Here is a 23,389-nt window from a genome sequence, read left to right on the forward strand (position 1 = left end):
ACTCCAAAATATTTGGAAAAATAAAACTGTCGAATATATTTTATTAGCAGCAACTTATTTTCGCTGAAAAGGCATTTTAATTGTTTTGTTATTTTTACTGATTTTTGATGAGTTGAATGTAAAATATAGAAAAAAAGGTATTTTATTTTTACCAATTTAGCCTGAAAAATATTGAGAATAATTTCCAAGTAAAAAATTGGTATTTTATAGTACTTTGTTATATTCCTACCACCAGTTAATTGAGCAAAAAAAAAAAGAGAAGATTTCTTTTCTTCCAGTGTAATTTACAACCAAAACTATACAAAAACTTGTTAATTAGGTATGTGTTTTACAGCAGGTAAATACTTTTAAAATCATATGTCTGGATGCCTTACAAGTTTGAGCTTTAAGCAAGAAGCTGGACTGAGAACAAAAATCAAAAAAAAGTTTTCAAATATTCTATTTTTGTTTTGTTTTTTAATTTGTAGCATTCATTTACAAATGTCCACTCACAGACAGGGTCAGTTCAATACCATAAACTACACCATAAAACACAGGAACTATAGGGAGGCCCACACTTAAAAGCCTTGTTCAAAATATCCCAGAATGCAGGCCTCAGCCAACTAACAATACACTGAACATATTTAGGACACATGAGCCATTAATATAGCAAGCTAGCTCATTAGGCCTCTGAGAGTGTCAGTTGTGGTCATGATTTATGATAGCCAAGAGGTCATCTACAGTCAGTACAACCACCAACTAAACATTTTGATGCTAAAATAGCTGCCCATACAGATACAGTAACATTACCAGACAGTACGCCCATTCATTGCCCCCTCCCCCTAATGTTTTCACATCAATTTTAGACATCTTGTTTGAAAGACTGTTTCAGCTTTTTGAAAGGAGCTTATAAATATTTTTGTCTGTGCAGACTGCCAGAATCTCATCACACTGAGAGAGTGAGAATGAGCGCTAACGTCAGTCCCATGTTAAACAAGCGTCTGAAAATAATCAAAAGTGACAGATGACCAAACTGGATTATTCTGTTAATTTCTCAAGACCGCACAAGAGGTCAACTTGTTTTGCGTTGATACAGTACAGCCATGCAACCATGTTTACCTTAACTTTCTAATTTATAATAGCAAACCCCTCGCATGTCAACACTGTGAGATTAAAGTCTACAATTTGTCAGGTTTTCTGACAGAAACTGTCAACTTTCAGTCCCTCACCCTAATATGGGCATGACCTGACCAAAGTACATCGCAATTACAGTTTCAAGGGGCATCAATATCTGACAAGAATTCTTTAACTTGGTTTCCCCAGTAGGAGTAACAACAAACACATTTATCTGCTTTTGACATGGCAGGGTGATTTTTTTTTTTTGGCTTTGTATTTATTAAAACAGTGGGATAGTGTTGCAAACCATGTAAGCTCATTACACATTCAATATGCGTGTTGCACACACAGATGCAGGTGTGCACAAAGGGAAAAGTAACTTGTCCATTTGGATCATACAATAATTTATACACCCCCTGACTAACATTTCACTTATTTGCAACAATCTGAGTTAACTGTATTTTAGAGATGCATTTTTTTTTCCTTGAGAAAATACAAGTTTCAAATTAGACGTATTCATGTCAAAAAAAATTTTTTTTTTTTTATCGTTTGTTCATAGCCGAAAAATTGTATAAGCATGCATCTACACGTACAGCTACATGTACATGTTAATTCATAACTGACACACAATGTATTTCGCATAATAATCTTCTTTGTGAACAAACCACTGTCGTGGTCTCACAGACTGGAAACCTATAAAGGCTGGCATTGCTACATACCGGTACTCATGTTGGACATTTCGTTTATTTGCTCACAGATTTATTTAAACATTGGTGGAGAAAATGCACACTACATTAACTTTTGTTTTAAATCTGCCTCTCAAAGTTTGTAAATCAGTATATCTGGTGTGTGTCTGGTTCAATGTCCAGGCAGTGTGTGTCTGGTTCAAAATACAGAAAAGATGCACTTTCAATAGAGCAAATATTATTATTATTATATAATACGGTATTATTTTATGTAGTATCCTTAGAAATTACATAATTAGTATAATTACTTACATATTTAATAGCTTATTGTGTTTGATTTACTATAAGACGCTATTTAGTAAACACTAAATTATGATAGGCACAGATGAACTACATTATAAAATTGCTATAAACACATAAAACAGTGCATGCAGTATTGTTTCCATGGAAACCTTTCATTTTTAACACTGAAATAAACTGATGCTTTCTCCGAGATTGTATCCTATCTGGTTTGTGTTTTACATTCAGGAGATCAGACTCTAATGCACCCTCCCTCCCCCCCCCCCCTCAAAAAAATACCATATATATAAAGGCATGACAACTGCTAAGGACCAATGTGACACAGAGTAATATTACTAGCATAGAATTAATGCAAGGTTAATCAATGCAATTCTGATTAGAGCCAAGCTGCTACAAAAGGATTGAATTCAATGGTTGTCCTTGGGACCTGGTTGCAGTGCATGTTGTCTGGTAAATTAATTACCTATTGAAAACCAGCACAGTGATGGCAAATTAGACTACCATAGTACTCCAAGCAACAGCGCACACATACATTTCAAAATTAGACTTTCAAGTTTCTCCAAGCTCGGCTCACTGCACACGGAGTTCTACTCTCGGAACTCACTCGTTTCTTTTTCTTCATGCCCAGTGACATTGCCTGAATTGATAGGGGCAGGTGAAGCAACATCAAAGTGAAACAAGTCCATGACCACGAAAAGCAATAAAAAAAATGTGGAAAAAGTTTTTCCAAATCATGAAGGTTTCCTTCCAAAAACAATTCTTAAAAGCATTTAAATTAAACACTCTAATGAGGATAGTCCTGCTTTAACATTCAGATGAAATCTGTTCTGAATGTAAAAAAAAAAAAAAAAAAAAAAAAAAAAAAAAAAAACTTCTATGGTTTCTTTCTCCAGCAGCAGACATTTCAGCAGTACTTAGACATTGAAAGCATTAGTAATACACATAATGTTCTTTTCAGTCATTTGCATATAAAACTAATGAGACCATAATTCATGTCAGACACATATTAACATTAGTACAACATTTGAAAAAAAAAAAATAATAAATTTGAAAATCTGACAATTTATCCCAAAAGGTCTTGTAGCAGTTCACGGCAATTGACTCAAAGGCTTATGGGCACAAGAAATGACATGCATACTGTACATTAGATTGATCTACAAATTATTTACCAAATCTCTCTTGTTTTCTGAATTGTGTTTGTGCACAGCGAGACAAATCGTGACAAATTACTAGTAGTTGCATTTTTTTTGGATCCACAGTGACATCTATGCTCTAACTGGAAGCAGAAATCACAAACACACACACACACACAAACACACACACACAAACACACACACACACACACACATTACAGTGAAATTTGTTGCTGTTTCCATTTTCCTGCTTGCATCAAAGGCAGAACTGACAAAAAATATGAGGATGAACTATAAGGAGGCGACAAACGCCAGTTATCGTACAGAAAGTTCTTTTAATCTACTAAATCAGTTTGTATAGTCCGAAATAGTAGTAGCAATTCTCCGATATGGAACAATGGCGGTTTTTTTATAGAAAACTTCAACAAAAAATACCGACTCTTTTCCCATAGGTCATCTTTGAGGTCACTTAGAACGTATAAGCCCCGGGTGTCGTCTAGACATACACACTTTGATGGATCAATCTAAGGTTTAAACTAAATAAATCTAGCACCTTTTGAATCATACTAACTTGTCTTGTGACTACACACACTTCATTGGTTCATGGAGGATTCACTTTGATCCTCATAACACTGTGTGTGAATAAATATCACATCACATGACAAGAACTGTTATATACTATTATCTGTCATAAAAATTTTCGTGAATATTGCCAAAATGCATTATTTCACTGGTGTTCCTTCAATTTTTTCATGACAAAATCTCAGTGTAATTTTTTTTATTTTCTATGATTTCTTACTATTTTTTTATTGAAATAGACACAATTTCTTATTGGCCACAGGTTCTGATCAAAATTTGTGAAAAATATGAGCAATTTTGTATAGGACTTGCGTGAATATTCGTCCTTGCAAATAAATGCTCCTAAAAATATTAAGTAATAATGAACATACCTAGTATTGAAAAATTTTTGTATCACTGTCTGATGGCATTAAACCTGAGTGAATATGGGATATTAATTTTAGAAAGTAATGCTGCATTAAAAAACAACAGAATTTGAAATTTTACATCGCAAGGTGTAATGTGCTAAGATTCAATCCAGTGAATATTTCTTTTTAATAACAGTAGGAACAGAGTATCGGTATGCATAATTAACATACAACGCTAACAGTAATTTGGCACTTCGTAGACAGCAATGCCTAATTATTTCACACCTCATTAGCTGAGTGTCCCTCTTCACAGCTGCAGTGAATGCTAATTTCTATGCTTAATTAATTAATTCACACGTTTGTGTTTCTTGCATACCAAAATGTTTTTTCATGGTACGGTAATATTTAAGACTTTTTAAATTCAGCCATTATGGAGATTTTTTCTTTCCTGTGATCTTAAACTTTCAGAAAATATGTCATTGTAGAGCAAAAATATATCCATGCCCCTCCCCTTGTAAGTGCAACAACCTTTGTATTTTTGAAACATTAACACAAAATTATGTCATAGCTGTGGATGTCAGAATTCCCAATTTTTTACTACTTTTGCAAGATTGAAATTGTTTTACATCAACAGAGCAAAGAATCAGCAAAAACACAAGGGAAAAGTTAACAGAAGATTTGTGGAGAAATATTTAGAATAGAAGGAGGGGCAACAATCGGCTAACGTGACAAAACATGATACAGGTTCACCAGTTGGAAAAATACATAGCATTCTCACACGAAGACTGACAAGTCTGTACATTTAGACACGAATATATGTCTGTATTCAGCTACTAGAAAGTGATATCAGACAGGCTGAGTGGTATTCAATTTCTTTTCATTTAAAAAAAAAAAATCAGTACATCTCTGCTTAGTTAATTAAGTTTTAACAAAAAAAAACAAAAACAAACTTTTATTTTAGTCTTGTTTAAAATAATTCATATGTTCAATTCATGTACCAAATCTAAATGAAATTGATGCGTAAATGACCAAGATTCAGTTGTGGAATGGCAGAAATGTTTGATTTCAATGAATTTTAGCATTAAAATGACTGCAAGTCAACTACCTTGACTCGGATCATGAAATGAAAGTATGTGCATACGTGTTACATAATGTATGCAAGAAAATGAGATATGTCAGCGGTAATTAGCATTTTCAGACTTTGTCTGAACAGGGACTACAGGGTTTGTGCTAGTGTCTCGGCAAGACGAGTTACACTTACAAAATTTTAAGAAATAGAAATTTTATCCTGGATAACCTTATTAGAGATTGGACCCCAGCTTGCCTGGAAAATTGGGTCCCTCTTTAATAATTAAAGTCAGGGAAGCAAAATATGGGGTTAACGCAAACCCTGGACTAACAATAGAATTATACAAGCTAAGGACAACGAGTTCATCAGTAATTACATTTTATATTTATAAAATTAATTAAATCTTGGCAACGATAAATTTCACCAAATTTTGGTCAGGGGGAAAAGTACTTGTCGAAGTTTGCTGGGATAAAATGATTTATACTAGAAATAACATATGCTACACTATCCAAATTAATAGATGGCTGAAGTGTCTGCTTTTTTTCATACTAACTGTTGAGCAACACACAAAGAGTAAATTTTATTGAATAAATCTTGATGATCAGTCAAAAAAAAGTTTAACAAAAATATCTTTTTTAAATAATAAGCATGCTTTTCATATTTTCATAATCTCACTATATGTTTTTTTTTTACTTTTTTCCTAAAACAGATCTATGCCCAAGTTGATCTTATCAGTATCTAATTGCATCTAATTACACGTGTGTTGGTTTCGTGTTTCCACTCAGAGACAGACATCTTGAAAGGATGTTGTTACGCAACGTTCTTCACTTACAAACTACTCCCGTTTAAGCTAATAATGACATATTTTTAACGAAATCTCCAAAAATATATGAGCCAACCATACCAACAAAATATTTTGTTTGAGTCTGAGAAATATAAATTAAGTTATTCTGGTCACGAGAAAGTGTCAACGACAGACATGATAACTGATATATACCTTGCTACTACATCTGGTTTTAATTATTTATTCAAAAAAAAAGGTGAAAAGAATAAGGTATTATTAAAAGAAGAAAAACTCACCCTCTGTGTGGATCTAATGCAATAGCCCTGGGTTGGTCTAGGTCCTCCCAGAATAAAACTTTTCTTGAGCTTCCATCCAGGTTGCTCACTTCAATGCGATTAGTTTCGGAATCTGTCCAATAAAGTTTTTTACCGAGCCAATCACAGGCTAGTCCATCAGGCGAAACTAAGCCTGTTGTGATAATATTCTCCACAATACGTGATCCATTCACAAATGTTCGTTTTATCATCTCTAAGCTGACATCAGTCCAAAAAACTATTTTCTCGTTATGGTAAAAGTCTAGTGCTGCAGCATCTTCCAGCCCGCTGATAATAATTGTGTCATTCGGGGGATTTGTGCCCGTATCCACCATTCTAACATCTTGTCGGTTGGCGTACAGTAACAGCGGTTCTCCTGCAATGCACAATAAATAATAAAATTAATAATTTGTTTCTCTTCAAGAAAGAATCAAAGAAAGCTTGGAAAGAAATCCCGTGTGCTGAGGGAATAGGGATCATGATGTAATATTCAGGAATATTTGAAAATGATAAACAAATTATGAATAATCTATTAAATAAGGAGCCACCAGTAGTCATCTACACACATAGACATCGTATACCTACAATAAGCCTACTTAAAAATATGCATAAAAGTCTACACAAAATTGCAACAATAAAAAGAAAACTGAAATAATTCATAAAACATTGGGGAAAATGAAATGCAACAAAAATAGTAAACAAATAAATGCCCAAAATAAACTTATAGGGCATTTAAAAATATTTTAGAAATTTAGTTAACATGGAAAACGTGAGCAAGAACAACTATGTAAATTTCTGACAAACAATCACAATCTAAATATCTAAAATTCAAACCACTATCTTAATATCAATATGTGTGTCAATAAATATTATATTTATTTATTTTCAGTTACATATATTAATAAGGAAGGCATCACAATCTTTTGGATTGGTTTGTAAATCCCGAAAATCGACATGGTAAAATTACAACCATCGTACAGCTCAGTACCATAACAAATATTAACAATTTACGGCAGACGTACTTCTCGGTACATAAAATTCAAAGTAATCCCCATCGCGTATCATTTGTTACTGCGTATAAATTGACACTATCTGGGGCACGTCGCACGCGATGAGTACCAACCAAAAATACACACAGGACATTTTAAGTGGCTCGAAACAAAACCTATTCGCTAATTTTCGTTTCGAAAACATCTACGATGGCTTAAAACCCTGCAGCCCGTCCCGCATGTTGTTTTTTTATCAGGCAGGAGACGCCGGTCAGCGTGGCGTTGCCCCAGTGGTTTCCACTATGCATCCAGTAGTTAATGCCGACATCACGGTCTATACATTCCACATGAAGCATGGTATTCAGCTTAACCATATTTTCTTTTTTGCTCCATGGCTTAACTTAATAGGAACAGTAACACGAGCAATAAATGTGCCTTCCGATTTGAGGGATATCGTGCGGTGTAATAATCAATGAAAAACATAGTGAAACACGAGGCTCACGCTGGGGGCCCACATAAGGTGTTGCAATAGTGTAAATATAACAAAGCCAAACACCGATTGTTTCCTTTGCTAGGTAAAATCACAGTCCCGGGACTGTGGTAAAATCAATGTACAGAATAATCGGATGAAACAACTAAACTAAACTAGGATATATTAGAGCCAATGAATTCGTAATTTCCAACGAAAAGGGCTGGGAAAAAATACCGCTTATAACAAACCACCGTCATAACAAATCACCGTGTTGAGGGAGCGGTGAACAAACTTGAATGAGACACCGATTGTCAAATTGTCTACTCCGCACAACGACCGCATTGATCGGTCCCAAGTCCAATATTCACACTGAATACATCGACCATCCGACCAGTTGCACCACATCCGCTATCTAGTAATCCGGTCTGCCCGACCTAAAAAGTGTGCATTGTTTAAATTTACCGTGAACGTCACAGAAACAATATCAAATCTCATACTACAAGTAACGTCTCGTGTAAAACAATAGCAACTGATTACGTTTTTCACACCACACGCCCTCGCATCGCTTGATGTCTTGACAGTGTAATGACCCCGGATATAAACAAATGATCGGGGTCATCAACTTCAATTGCGGTGAAGCACACTGCATTATGACTTCTTCAATAATCAAGACATTGAGTTTTCTTCTTTCCATAACGAATCTGATCGACAATTTTGTGCTTTCGAATGTTTCCGTAAAGGGGGCTTCAAGATTGAAATTTATGATGACAAAGAAGCAGACGACAACAAAGAATTCGGAAACCTTATTTAGCAAGTTGCAGACCCGCAAACACAGTGTAGCGTTGTAGAATACCTCCACTTTGATGAACGTATACTGACTGAAGCAATGTATGACGGCGAGTGAGAGCAACAGATTGTTGAGAATTTTATTGCAGACAAAGAAAACCATGAATCTATAGACAACGATGACATAAATTGCAACAACAGTCAAATTATTGACCCCCACGACGACCGTGACTTGACGCATGGCAATGTGCTAGACATGTTGACAAGATTACAAAACTTCACAATAAACAAAGACTCCAGTTACTTGACAGATATCCAAAATGTCATAATTCGAACGGAAAACAAAATCGTTGAAAAAAGATGTTCTTCAAAACTTGATGATTTTTTTTACATCGTAATTTGATTCATTGACTTAACAGCAAAATCGACTGTCTGCATAAATTATGATAATTACATGTAGCTCACGTGAACTTACATTGTGATGTCATTCAAAATGGACGCCTTCAGTTACGATACGCGATACTTACCCGGTCTGTTCCAACAGTTATTTTAATGTTTATTGATTTCATGTACATACCATAATATTCTTGTCTTGTTTGGTAAATTATTTTATTGAAACAATACAATAAATGTAAATACATGTATAATCACAGGAGGCAAACTCCTGTGTCTTTTATTTGTCCCGTGTTTACAGCACATGTAATTGTTGTTTCAATCGAAGTCACGCCCACCCTGAATAAACCGACTCCCTCTGAAAACCGACCATAGATCCCAGTCCCAGTCATGGTCGGTTTTGACAGGTTTTACTGTACATTGATGCTGGAGGTCACCATATTTGTTCTCGCGTTCAATAATACGGTGATAAATCAGGATTCACAAGTACAACGAATTTACACAACATTTTACCATGAAATTGAACCTACGAACCATTTTCATATCTTCAACACTGCCATGGTTTTGGCGATGATGAATGTCCAGGGTTCTCCACGAGGGGTTTTTACAGGGCGCCGCGCCCTGTTATCTGAAATTGGCGCCCTGTTTAAATTGTCAGCGCCCTGTTATATTTCCTGTGCGCCCTGCATGGTCCCAGACAAAGAATTGTTTACAAAACGGGCCAACACTCATTGTCTTCCGAAGATGATTCATTGTGCTCAGGGTAACTGGTTCATTGTTTTAAGGTGCAACTGAAAATTCCGGTTTGTTATCGTAGCAGGTCACCGTGAGGTGATAACACCACCAAACAAAAAGTTACAAGTTTTTTTCAACACGATTAAAAATGAACATGTGGCCTAGAAAAGTTCATTACCGTACCCATATTTTTACTGCCAGGGTGACGTCAAATATATAAAATCGTTATCGGTAAAACCATATGCTAAACCATAAGGTCTATGGTTAAAACCAAGTTCACGCCGTGACTAGGTAGCAGCAACATCGTCACCGCCAAGTGGAACAAACAACCAGGGCAGCCGACGTACCATCACAGACATTGCTGATCACCAAGAAGTTCACACGAATGCTTGCTTGAACATGTAAATGTTTATATTTAAATGTCACTATTTAAAGTTGAATTTTCTTTAAATCACGATTTAAAAACCCCATTAAAACGGCCATGCTTTCAACTCGCATCATAAGTGGAGGAAATAAATTTACTTGTGTTCTTTTGGAACAAATATTCTGATTGGTTGTTTTTCACGTCAATGCGTGGCTTTGGCCAATCAAAAGCATCGTTACATAGTATCAGGGTGCACACAGTAAAATGAACTGTTTCCGGGTCATAGCTGTTTTCAACGAAGCAGACATCAAAAAACTTTCGATTCGAATGAAAATTATTCTTTTAAGTATGTATTTTGTTTTTTTATACCTAATTCTATTATTTTTGATAGTAACTGCAGATCGAAAATCTATTGTGTACATTTTATTTCGTTTGATCACCTTGGTTTTTGGTGCCATTCATGCAAGTTTTTTAATAAACCAATTACGAACGTTTGTGCGACATACATTTTATTTTGCTTCGTCCAAATAAATATAAATCATAAATATAAATTTTTGCTAAAAATTAAATAAAGCATGTATGTAACTATTTGGGAAAATAAATTAACAAACTTGTTACGTTATTTTCTGGACGCGATCATTACTTGTAAACAACTGATGTCGCCGCTTGAGGAATCGTGCAGCTAAAATCAGCTGATTGTACGTGCTGACGTTTACTTAATAATAGCTCTTCAAAATTCCTATTCATTTTGTAATAATAAATATATATTATGCATATGTAATAATATATGTAGATTAATAGATTTTTTAGTTTCCATCCTTGCCAATGATGCACGCTACAAATGTGCCACGCCCACTTCACATTGTTTAATTTTCAAACCGTGGAGAACCCTGATCTCACATTCATTATTTTCTTGACTGGGCTCAATATTCCGTGGCTTGAATGTAATTGTACACCACACGTGAATGTAAACTAGCTTGCACAGTAATTCGTTTCACAGTCATTGAGGTTATACATTTGTTCAATTACTTATTTATTTATTTACTTATACGATAATAAAAAATCATACATGTATTTTCTTAGACCTTTTCATAATGTAAACTGATACATATATTTCATCTCCCGAGCGCTTGCTTCATTTTTGTACAACACACTGGAAATAACAAAATGGCTGACACCATCATAAATTGCTGATCATAAAAAATAGAATACGCATGCGCATCATTATGCAAATTAGTCCACTCACCGATTCCTATTAGTTGTATTCATGCAAATGGGCATAAAAAACTTTAAAAAAAATATTAAAAAAATACATAAAAAATGCTAAATTTTAATTAAAATGTGAAATACAACAATGCATTGCAGCAGCCAATCATTAGTAACATTCTTACCAAGTTACATAAAAATCGTTTTAATGCTTCTTGAGATATAACTGAAATAGCTTAAAATTCACACATTATTATGCAGATGAGCTCATTAATATGCATGGTGTCAACCAAAAACTAATCAAATCTGCGCATTGCCCCAGACAAGCTATATACCAAGTTTCATTGAAATCCGAACATTGGTTCTTGAGATATCGATGGAACAGATGGAACAGACACACACACACACACACACACACACAGACAGACACACAGACAGACACACAGACAGACACACTAACTGCAAAGACTCCCTTTTTGTGCTTCGCACACGGGAGTCAAAAACTCGCATCACGCAACTGAGATACAGTTAAACAAGGAAACAATCACTACAGCACAAACATCCAAAGTACACCACTGTACGCCGCAAGGAGTTCAGCCAAGTCTGTCAAAAACTTTCAAAATGTTATTTTCTACTTGGTGTGATTTTTATGACCTACCAAAGCACAGTACAGTATTTCAAATGTACAATAGAATGCAGGTCACTCACTGGGTGTATTCAGTGTATTCACAGCAGTGCGTCAATCAACATGCACTGACTTTAAAAAGCAGGAGTAGCAATGGTTTTAAGAGACAAAACCCCCCATAATAACAAAGTACAGTAAATCTGTTGAGTACATCCACAGTATTGCGACATGGGTGAATGACCGTGCACAGAGAGGATGTAAGCTTTTATGAAAAGAGTCGACAGTTAAAGTTGCCATAACCTTGACCCTGATGGAAAAACAAGATCGTATAGTTTAAAATTGGAACTCCTAAACTACTAGAGTAGCTAGAAAAGGGGAAATAGTTCTGAATATTGTGGAAACTTCCCTTTCCGTCATCCCTCCCACAAAGCTGCTACAGTACTCTTGTTAAGGTGTATAAACCAGTAACCTTGGGTTTATTTCACCTGATTTCAGATAAATATTAAAAATCTTGTACTGTAGAATACTTTATTTTCGCTGAAGGAATGATTCAATGAAAATAAATTCTATACAAAGCACCAAAAATGAATTCCAGCTAAAATAAAGTATTTTACAGTAATTGACGGAGACACATGTTAAGATGTATGGACGAATACATGACAGCAACCAGGCTAATGGGAGGGGACAGAAGTCAGAAGTGAAACCAATTTAGCAAAATCAGAGTAGTCACACAAATAAAATGATTCAATACTTGCAATATACTGTCAACATACTGAAAGTCATCCCCCCCTTCAATACATTCTAATTATTAAAACACTCTGTTTATTCAATCAGGAACCAAGTATTTTAAATCCACCATTAAAAGAAGGTTTCATCAAATTCATACAGGTGGAAACTGTAGGTTAGCAAGGAACAATGAATAATGCATCTCTTCAATTCAACTGACAATACAGTAACAGTCAACATATACCAAAGCTTTCAGCAAATCACACCTCGTACATTTGAAGGCACAACAAATTTCCCAGATTATATATGGAACAAAGACTCATTTGATTTGGATTTCAATGAGAAAACAAAAGACAAATGCAGAGTATATACAACAGACAATGGGGATTACCTTGTGGCACAGCCAAAAAACCTTCATCTTTCAAATGTTTACTTCAATTCCCAAGTTCAGAGTTATATTTAGCATTGCATGTACATGTCACAACAAAATTTTGACTTTTCATGTTTAGCCCTTTGAGCAACCTAGTCAACTTTTTCACTAACTATACATCGGAAATATTTGTCATATATTAAAAAAATTCTAATAAAGATCTGTAGCTCATTAATAATTATGTCCATTTAAGTCTACAAAATGTGAAAAATACTTATAAATCTGTCAAATATTTAATTCTTTTGCTGAAAAAAAAAACTTGCTCATATTTACTATCATAGAATACATTTCAATACATATATAAACCATTGGTTCTACATAAACTTCCTTTTCTTCTGTGTTAGTTAACTTTATAATTGAGAAGACAAAAGCACGAAACTATAAAATCAAGTTACATGGATAATTATTACTAAATCATAAATTTAGTAAAATGTTACATTTTAATTTATTACATTTTCTCCTGATAGAAAAGTCAATGACGCATTGTTAAAACTACCTTTGCATTATAATTAAAGAATCAAATGACCTTCTGTACCTAAGACAACCATGTACGATGGAGCCCTATCTCAATTCCCCTCGACACTCCACCCTCTACCCCAAAATCTCGAAACCTGGATATATAAAGTTTGCAGCATTGAACACTGACACAAACATTAACACCTGCTGCAAAAATACTTGTTTTGCTCACAAATCACGTGGATTTCATCCATGGAACTTGCTTGTTGACACTGGGATTTATTCAGTGTTGTTCTCACTTTCACAACCAGGGTAAGCAAGAGGCGATGAAAAAGGGTTGACCTCCAGGGACTGGGACATCGGGGCATTGTAATTTTACTGACTCCAAGGACAATATTGAGGTTGAATTTGATTCTAATTAATCCTTGTATACCATAAACTATCATTCACGCTCTCACGATTTCTGTGGCAGTTACTCAGGCGGTGCTGATCTCTCTGGGTTGAAGTGCCCGCTGAAAAAAGCCACAGACAAACCATTGGGGGGCCAACAATACAAGGAAAAAAAAATTAACATTTTTTGTATTCAATCCTTATTCAGAGAGTTCCATCAGATCAAGAAAGTAATGAAAACACTGCCTAATAAATTGTATTGCAAAACAAAGCCACACAGAGCAGCGCAAATGTGGAGAGAACAGGTAAAAAAATGAAGTTGTAGAGAAACCACATTTCTTCAATGGGAAATTGTGTGAAATTTGGCCCAAAGATTGATAATTTAGCCAGCAGACATTATGACTGAGCAGTCCTTTGTTCATACACATTGCCGTACCAATTATGTTGTACAAACATCCCAGGTGACACACAGACACAGCCATAATGTATAATGATTTGCTATACTGACAATATATCCGTCTCCGAATGAAAAAAGAACTTATCAACATTGCAAAATGAGGATGAGAGTTGAAAAAAAAAATATGTTGTTCCAAGCAAAAGTGAAAATATTATACTACATATAATGCAGTGGTTGCCATGGAAATATGTGTTAAATTAATGACACTTTCAACCTATGTGTGTACATGTGGCTATGCAAAGAGCGGCCATCATCCTTCAAATTTCTCAAACGTTTTGTTCAATCTATGCGCAATGGGAAATAGGCAGATCTAAAGACAGGTGGCAATCAATTAGAAGGCAATTGGTCTACAATTACATTAGCGAAAAATCGAGCAAATTACAGAGCAAATTAAACATTCCAGCATGAAGCTTGCAGGTCAGCAAAGGTCGGCTCGGATTGAATAGAATCTGACATCATATCTATTAAATTTAAGCAAGGAACCCCAAAACAGTTATACTTAACTTCATAAATAAATAAATAATTAGTTTCTGTTCCTACATTTTCACTAACTTAGCACAGAGAAAAAAATAATGTCTATGGAGTTTCCGGTACTAAAAAAACGGCCACTCATGTCTAACTCATGAACAATATTATTTATTGGGCAGTTATGGCTTTAGCAGTTTTGTTTTACTACCACACTTCAAACTTCTGTATACCTAAGTCACTCAATATTATTTTTCAAAAATGTTGATCAAGCAAAATTCATGAGGAAGTTTATTGAAAAATATACAAAAATAAACCAATAAATGGCATTATTTCAGAACAACATAGTGAAACTATTGTGACTCTACCTACAAAGGAAAAATTTTCTAAAGTCAGATTAGAATCTTGATGTCTGCAAAATTTCAATCACCACAAATAACATCAAATAGACAGGTAAACTTCTACAGGAACAAGTGGTGATATTGAATATTTTTTACAATTACCATATTTGTATTAATTCAACTGTTACATACTGCATGTGCCATACGAGAAGCCAGTACTAACATGATTGTGGAGTGTGTTTTACATACATATTGTGTTTTTGAATACGCCAATATTCTCTTATTTTCGTTCACCCGATCAAATAGTTCTGTGATGCGATGATTAGATTAGTGCTCGATTGACACGAATGTGGAATACGATTTTTAACGCATATAACTACACATAGATATACTAAATTTGCATATTATTTTATATTCTATATGAATAACCTAAACCATGATTTACAAACAACGCCTGAAAGTACTACAATATGTTAATTACCAAGCGATCACGGTCAAGTGAAATATGCAAACCTAACTTTATCAGTGTGCTACTATGATGAAATCCATAGTGAACTAGGCACATTAAATTGTGCTACTGAATGAACTCTGATTCAACCAGAATATAAAATTAATAACTTTGTCCTGGCATTCATGCTTCTATACTTCGTTCAACGAAGATTAATCCTTCAAAATAAGGTGTAAACAAATATCTACCGTATTTACTCTATTAATAGTACATGCAGTTGCGTAAATGGTCATATTTTAATGGTCCAGCATATAAAAATGAGATTTTTGGTGTGTTTGCACTTCTATTGGTTCCTAATACGATAAGATGAAATATTTTTAATTTAAATGAAACCTAAAAAGTGTGCAAGCAATAATGATCAATGGTAAAATTAAAATCACCCAACACTTAAGTCAAAGAACGATTATACAATAACCAACTACTGTATTATCGAGCCATGATTCCTAAAAAAAATGTACTTGTTAATTCAACCCTCCCAAGTAAAAAAAAAAAAAAAAAACATTTTTAACACAGATAAACAATTAAATGCACTGTGACAGTCAAATGTGTTTATGTTTTATGTACAAAACGGCTCCAATCTGCTAGGCATCTGTGTGTGTTTATTTAGATTTCACAAAAAGTAAAATGTCAGCCTGCATGTTCCAACCACAGGAATAACAGAAAACTCTCAATCATTATCTACTTATTCAATGCCACAGCATGTCAACATGCTGAAAGAAAAATAAGTAAAGTGCAATTTTAATTTGTCGAAGCGACAGGAGAGTTCTGCTTCTCCCTTAGAGGTGTGGAATTTTACCGTAGGAAGCCACGACAAAAATAGAATGTCTGGTCTAGAGATATCTGGTATCATAGAGATGATGAAAAAAAAAAATCTTATTTGCATAAACCATAGATTATAAAGCCGCTGAATATTTTTTTTTTACAAAGTCGATTCCCAACATGCATCAGTATTTTACCAAACACATTTGGAAAACAATCACAACATTCACTCTTTCCAAGAAGTAACTGATATGGATGACTTAAACTACAGCAAGTTGACATCTTAATACAAGCTATTTCCAAGATTTGCATACAACACACTTGAAAATAAGTAAATTTCTCTTTCATACAGATGAAACGCTTTCACATACATTCAGCTACAAATGTAGAATAACCCTGCACATTCTTGTCAAGGACGACATCCGACAATACAATGCTCTGAAAAGACCCCATATATAACCACAACAAACCCCGACCTATACAAACAGCCCCTGTGGAGGAATTGCCTAATAACATTTGCTTTAGTTTGAAATCGTGTATAGAGGGAAACACAAAAGCTGCATCTACAATTTTGGCAAGGTTTAGCCGTTGGCGACTAACTGCCACTTTTTCTTATTCGTTTCACGCACTCAATGTACAGAGGTCCTCACGCAGTGTAAAATTGGCAACTTGACAAGTATATTCAACAGGCCTTAACCCATGGAAAATAAAATCATTTGATTTAGACATCATATCTAATTACACACCTACTTCAACAATCAGCAACTTAATGGCCATACCAAGCATTTTTTATTGTGGATTGGTCGGGGTCAATATACAACTAAAATGTCGTATCTTCTAGAAACCATTTGCTGGATTGACCAGAATATCATGCAGCATCATATTCTAGAGCAGGAATCTTTTTTTCCAGTTTAATTGTATGTGAGAGGGGGGGGGGGGGGCTACAAAGAAAAGTGCTGTTACTGACTGAAATCAGACTTGCACCTTTGCAAAACTAGTTTCAAGGCAGATTAGTAATATTCACCATCTACATAAACCTGAGTCGATACACCACCACAGAACAATTTAGCATTCAAAAATCAATATTATGTTTACAACATTTTTGAATAAATAAGACATAAAATCAATAAAATTTTGAAAAAAAAAAATCACAAAATAACATCAAGCAATTGCTAAGTCAAGCAGAATTTCTAGGCTCCAATGCTGTATCTCACTCTAGTGAACAATCAAGAGAAATAGTACCTGCTCACAGTAAGACAACAGGACTTAAATCTTTACAACAGGTAGTTGTGCCTATAGTATTAAAAGTGAGGGGGGGGGGGGCATTATGGGATTTCCAGAATTCACAGACAGGGTCAACATTGAGATGCAGTATTTTCGGAACACAATTGCAATAACAGCATTAACTTTTCCTTTTAACAATATTTTTATGTTTTGCATACATGGCAAAAAAAAAAAAAATATTTTGCTAGCGCACATACACATACAATGTAAATAAGTAATATGAAAACAGAGTCTCGTGATTGATCCTAGACATCAAGCATAATAATAATATATGAATCCACTTTCCAAATGAAACCAACTCACTAACATGTTCACGAACTTGTATGACAACTATTTATTTATAATATTAATCATCAAATTGGCCTAATTTGAGGTGACACATAATAGCTGCGCAAAATTTTATTTGGCCTTCCAGAACTGACACATGTACACTAGTCAGAAACTCTAAATTGTAACCTGCATGATTTGCAAGATGCGCAAACAGAAGTAGCACGGTATTCAACAAACTTTTACTGAATACTAGGTGTTCCTAACAAGCATTATAACATAAATCTTAGCCAACATACAGTGGATTTTATAAACATAGTACAATAAATTCAAAATCTATCCTCGGCTTATTTCCCAAGAGCTTCTCAGCTATACTCCCGGGAAATAAAGCCAAGAGGCTACTACCTATAAACTCTTTATACATGTAAGTTTGAGGTCAGCTGCCATTTGGCAGAAAAATTTCAGTTGACCAGCTGTGTTGTTGAAAACACGCTGCCAATCACTTAGCAATGAGAAGCCGAATAGATTAATTGAACACACAGAGATTTCCACTGGATTTTTAGTTCCCTGCAGTACAATATATGATCTAGCAGAGTTGTATCAAATGACCTGTGAAACGTACACATACACACATATACATTTCCATTCATGAGCAGAAGCAATAATAACTGGAGTATAGCTCCACAGAAAATTAAGAAATAGGAGAGTGGGATGGGTCAACCAATCTCATCAAAATATTAACATGTAATCATTAAAGAAAATTATGAAATAAAATATCCTAATGAAATTTAGTCAAGAGTATAATTAGAATTACAAAGAGACAAGATGAAATGACAACATCAAGGTCATTTTCAGGTTATGTACCATTAGGAATGTCTGTTTCATTAATTAGAATGTACAAGTGAGAGCCAACTGCAGACAAGTCTGGAAAAACATCAATCACAGTCAATGAATAACAAATATATCTAAGTGAAGCCGGGAAGCAAGTGCAGATATGCTGCTGGCACTGAAATGTAATTTCTAAGAATAGAAACCCAGCTGATCACCCTTCCTTTATGTTATACTGCAAATTATATAATCAGAAATAATTTTGATGCAGTAACAAAGTGGAGTAAATTAATTAAAACTGACAAGTAAAACATTGAGGGGGGGGGGTAATGAGGAATTTTAATTAAAGCTGTAACTTCACACCAAATGAGACAAGTTTCAACTATAAATGTTGCTGTGAATGCAGATAGATTTCATCCATATGTGGAGATCACATGCAAAAGCAATGCTAAATATATTAAAGTGGATCTAAAAAAGGATAATTACACCTAACCAGTTGGTTCTATTTGTAAAAGAGATAAGCCTAATCCAGCTACATTGCCTGGGATTTCATAAAAAGGAAGAAAAAAAGAAAATTAATCATACCACATCAAAGAGAAAATTGATTCACATAATGAAACCATATGGGAGTTAAACCATCGCTTATGACAGCCTTGGAAACTAAATCCCTTACAAGTTTAAACCTAGAGGTAACCAAGTAAAATTAATGAATGAGTTGTCACTGTTTTATGTAGTTTATTCAGCTGATTGCATTTAAAAGAAAATACAAAATTAGGTGTAGATGAGATAAATACTAAGTAATGACACCCCTCCCTACCTCCCTCATCCAAACAAGTCAGGTACAGTTTTACTCCATTACCGGTACCTACAGTTTTGTAAGACACAAGAATAGTGACATCAGTTGTACCGGTACTATTACTAACAGGAATCCACATCGTCATAATCTTTTTGTGTTTTTAATCACCAACCTATTGTAAATCTAAAATGGAATACTATGGTTGTAGTAACAAGGTCATGTACATGCAGGGTTTCACTAATAAAATTGTAATTTCTTGATATGCAAACATGATATAGCAATTGAATTACATGCATGAAAGTACAAACATTTGTTTACATACAACTGCAATAACAATTATTATTAGGACACAAGATTTCACTTTAATTAACTGAGGACAAAATAATTTAGAAATTCCCAACATCTGCACTTGTACTGTGCCCTGTTCCAAGGCATCCATCAGTCAATACTTTCAATGATGAGAAGAAATCTCCATTTAATAATAGTCCGGAACTAATATATTATCTTAGTTTCTTTTGGAAAGATGACCCTAACCAACCCCAAACTAAACAATGCAGAAAATCCATCAAAGTAGTTCTATACAAACTGAGACATGACCTTTGTGACGGTATACAAGATGACCTCACTATATCAATGCCATCAAATTAATAGTTACTTGTATACCCAGTGCAAATTGGAACTGAAAATTGGAATATGACAAAAAACACACAGAAATGTACATCACCTAATATGGTACTATCAGGGATGGCTTATAAATAGTGATATGAATTTGGGAATTTTTCAGTATGTGCAGATTTTTTGTACAAATATTTTTTCTGGGTAGTAGATTTGTGGAATCACCAATCACAAACTATTTTGCAAGTATATATGCATGATTTGTGGCCTATTTCACCCATAAATACTGCATTTCCAAACGGAAATCACCAATATCCATCTTTATCGTCTGATACGCAAACAATGTCATGGGAAATCCAGAAAAAAAAAAAGGTTGCTAATGAAGACCTGAAATACTGAATATAAGTTTTGAATGGAAATCGTAAAAATTGAAGTGGAATAAAAACTAGTAATGATTTTAACAAATTTCTTGTATTCACAATGCAGTAGGGAATTCCTCTCCTTAACATAAGCGCTACTAATAAAGCAAATATGGTATATTGTTAACTGTTTAATAATGTACTGGAAAACTTTTCATGATTTCCATTAGGAAAAATTCACAAAATACTGTACAATTTTTGGGAGTCAGTAACTACAAAACCAACTATAAATGCTCTTAAATGATTATTACCATGAATTATTTCAACAGCGATAATTTAACAGACATATGTTAATGGGGAATCTGCAGAGCACCTTATCAGGTGGATGATCTAAATGACACAGTCTGCATGCAACAACAGGCCATAATCCAAAAACATTACTTGATAATGCCAAAATGCTTATTTATCATTTATCACATGGCATGACAAACTTATCAATTTTCTTTGTTTGTTGTTGTTGTTCTTGAGCATATTTACACCCGAGTTAATCTGACACACAAAGTGAATCATTAATAAATATCGTGATAAATACTTCCCAGCGGAGAATTCAAGCACATATAACAGGGATCGTTATTTTGTACAAATGGGTCATCAAAGGTTTTATGTAACACCATCATAAGGGCAACAAAAAACAGCTAAACTAACTAGCATAAGTATACACTCAATGTTTGACCTGTTAACTCAATGTTTAACCGGAATCCGTCAACACGCGCTACAGGCTGAATGTCAAAATAACGTTTCTAACTTAGAGGCTGTCACAATGTGGGTTGTCAATCATTTATATTTGTATTGGAAATGGCAAATCACTTAATATGAAAGAAATAATAAAAATCACCCAGCATATTACTAGCATCTTAACAATTATGGCTAATAAACCTATGGAAAAACCTGCGATTTATAGAGTTGCACTTAATGGCAGCATTTTAGAATGATTTATAGTGAGTGTGAACATGCAATACACTTGGTAGGTCTGATTGTTATTGACAATACGGCTCAGGCAATTTCAGTAAATTTATAATATGTTAATTATGCCTATAATCTATAAAATCAAACCTATTAACGACAAACAAACAAAATCAAAGAAAGGTGTTCCAACTCATAGTGTTCGGTTTTGAATTCCTACCCTCCCCCCAAACAAATTCATAATGCACAGAGCTTGAAAAAAAAAATCTACCAGAAAAGTATTTCTCATTGAACATTGTCTGTTTGTTCATTTATACAAAATAGAGGAATCATTGAGGATGGGGCCCGGTGAAACTTATGTGACCTTCATTAGTTGACCACCTCCTGTTGAGGTTACAAGATATTTCCAATGCTGTTTCATTACATACTGAAGATGATGTCAATTCGATTTTGAATTTAATGCACTATATCAGCAGGGCAATAAGCAAAAATGTGTTACCACGGCGTGAATATCCTCCAACACGATCCTGTCAACAATATATACACAGTCACGGTTAGAAGTCTGACCTGAACAGAATTTTCTCTGGCCAGCCTGTGCTGTTGTTTTCATAGTGGAAATCACGTGACAGAGCACTAACATGTAGTCATTTGCCAAAAGCATAGATACGCTGCAATGAGGTTTTGTCCGAACTACAAAATACGGGCTCGTCGTGAACCGACGTGCTGTTGGTAGTTTTGGGTTCTAGGTGGCGAGGAAATATGTTTGTTCAATAAGATTATACGGTTTTGATAGGACATTGCTGTGTTCCCATGCTTGAATTCCAACATGGCCGACTATCAATTACATTTACGTTGATCGTCGGAAGCGAATCTAACGCAAGTAACGATCGCAAGACAACTGACTAATCGAGCAATACAGACCATTTAACAATATACTCGGTAGCCTCGGCGATCGTTATAAGTATGCGTCGGATACACGGATCGGCCAAAATATAGTACATACGTCAACTATTTTGACTGATCGCGTACACGGTCGAGCGTACGAGCTATACATATACATACACAATACACACAGAAGAAACGCAACTTACCACGAATCAACGCCAAAATGGAACCACAAAATACAAACACGGACCATGCCACCATCTTAGCTGGACTATGGAGGCGTTTCCGTGCCAATATCAACTATCGGAAGACATAAAGATGGCAAAATCGTTTCCTACAAGTCAAAAAAACTTGCCACAGATATTCCTCTAATTGTGTTCTCTGTATGTAAATTGGTAGAGTCTATTGCACCTGGCGAACTATATTTTCAACACGATCACGATATCCATCCGCAGTAGACATAGACTTACATAGTTTGTAAAAGAGTCTTATAATGAAACTTATAATTAAATATTACTCATATACTCTAAAAAAAAGTAAACTTAATGAAATTACAGTCACTAAGTAATATTTTAACCACCATGGTATAGTGGGACTATGTTCTCATATGTACTTATACGTACTGCGTGATACGTTTTCTTCATGGGTGGTACTAAAACCACCTCTGTGTCAACAATAGCCAATGGCGGTACGCTATTCTAACCACGTGGCTTAGGCTTTGTCAGTTGATTGACTAATGTTAACAATGGGTGTTGAAATAAGAGGGTCAGTTTGATTTTCAGTGGATTAGGGTAGTTCAGCTCATTTTGCATCGCGTGAAGAAGTTAGCCTTGATATACGTTGAACATAGATATAGTTTTCAGTCTGTGCATTACAGTAAAATTACTAGTTTTTACTAGACATTGAACAAGTAGTTGATCCGACGATAGCTGGAACGTTCCCAGCGTTTTAATGGTGAATAACAATCGCCCGTTCCGTAAATG

The 23,389-nt window shown here is 34.7% G+C and overlaps 1 protein-coding gene across 1 annotated transcript in view; it reads right to left on the reverse strand.

Annotated features, from left to right (window-relative positions):
• The window catches only part of LOC100377093 (low-density lipoprotein receptor-related protein 6-like), a 46,598-nt gene extending 23,815 nt beyond the window's left edge, over window positions 1-22,783 (reverse strand). The window contains exons 1-2 of the mRNA XM_006822636.3: window positions 22,613-22,783; window positions 6,290-6,683 (exon numbers count right to left, since the gene is read on the reverse strand). Of these exons, the coding sequence (XP_006822699.2) occupies window positions 6,290-6,683; window positions 22,613-22,667 (449 nt within the window). The 5' untranslated portion in view covers window positions 22,668-22,783. The remainder of the gene's footprint in view (window positions 1-6,289; window positions 6,684-22,612) is intronic.
• Between the last annotated feature and the right edge of the window lie 606 nt (window positions 22,784-23,389).

Source organism: Saccoglossus kowalevskii, chromosome 1 (genome assembly GCF_978046115.1).
Source record: "Saccoglossus kowalevskii chromosome 1, keSacKowa6.1, whole genome shotgun sequence".
Lineage (NCBI taxonomy): Eukaryota > Metazoa > Hemichordata > Enteropneusta > Harrimaniidae > Saccoglossus > Saccoglossus kowalevskii.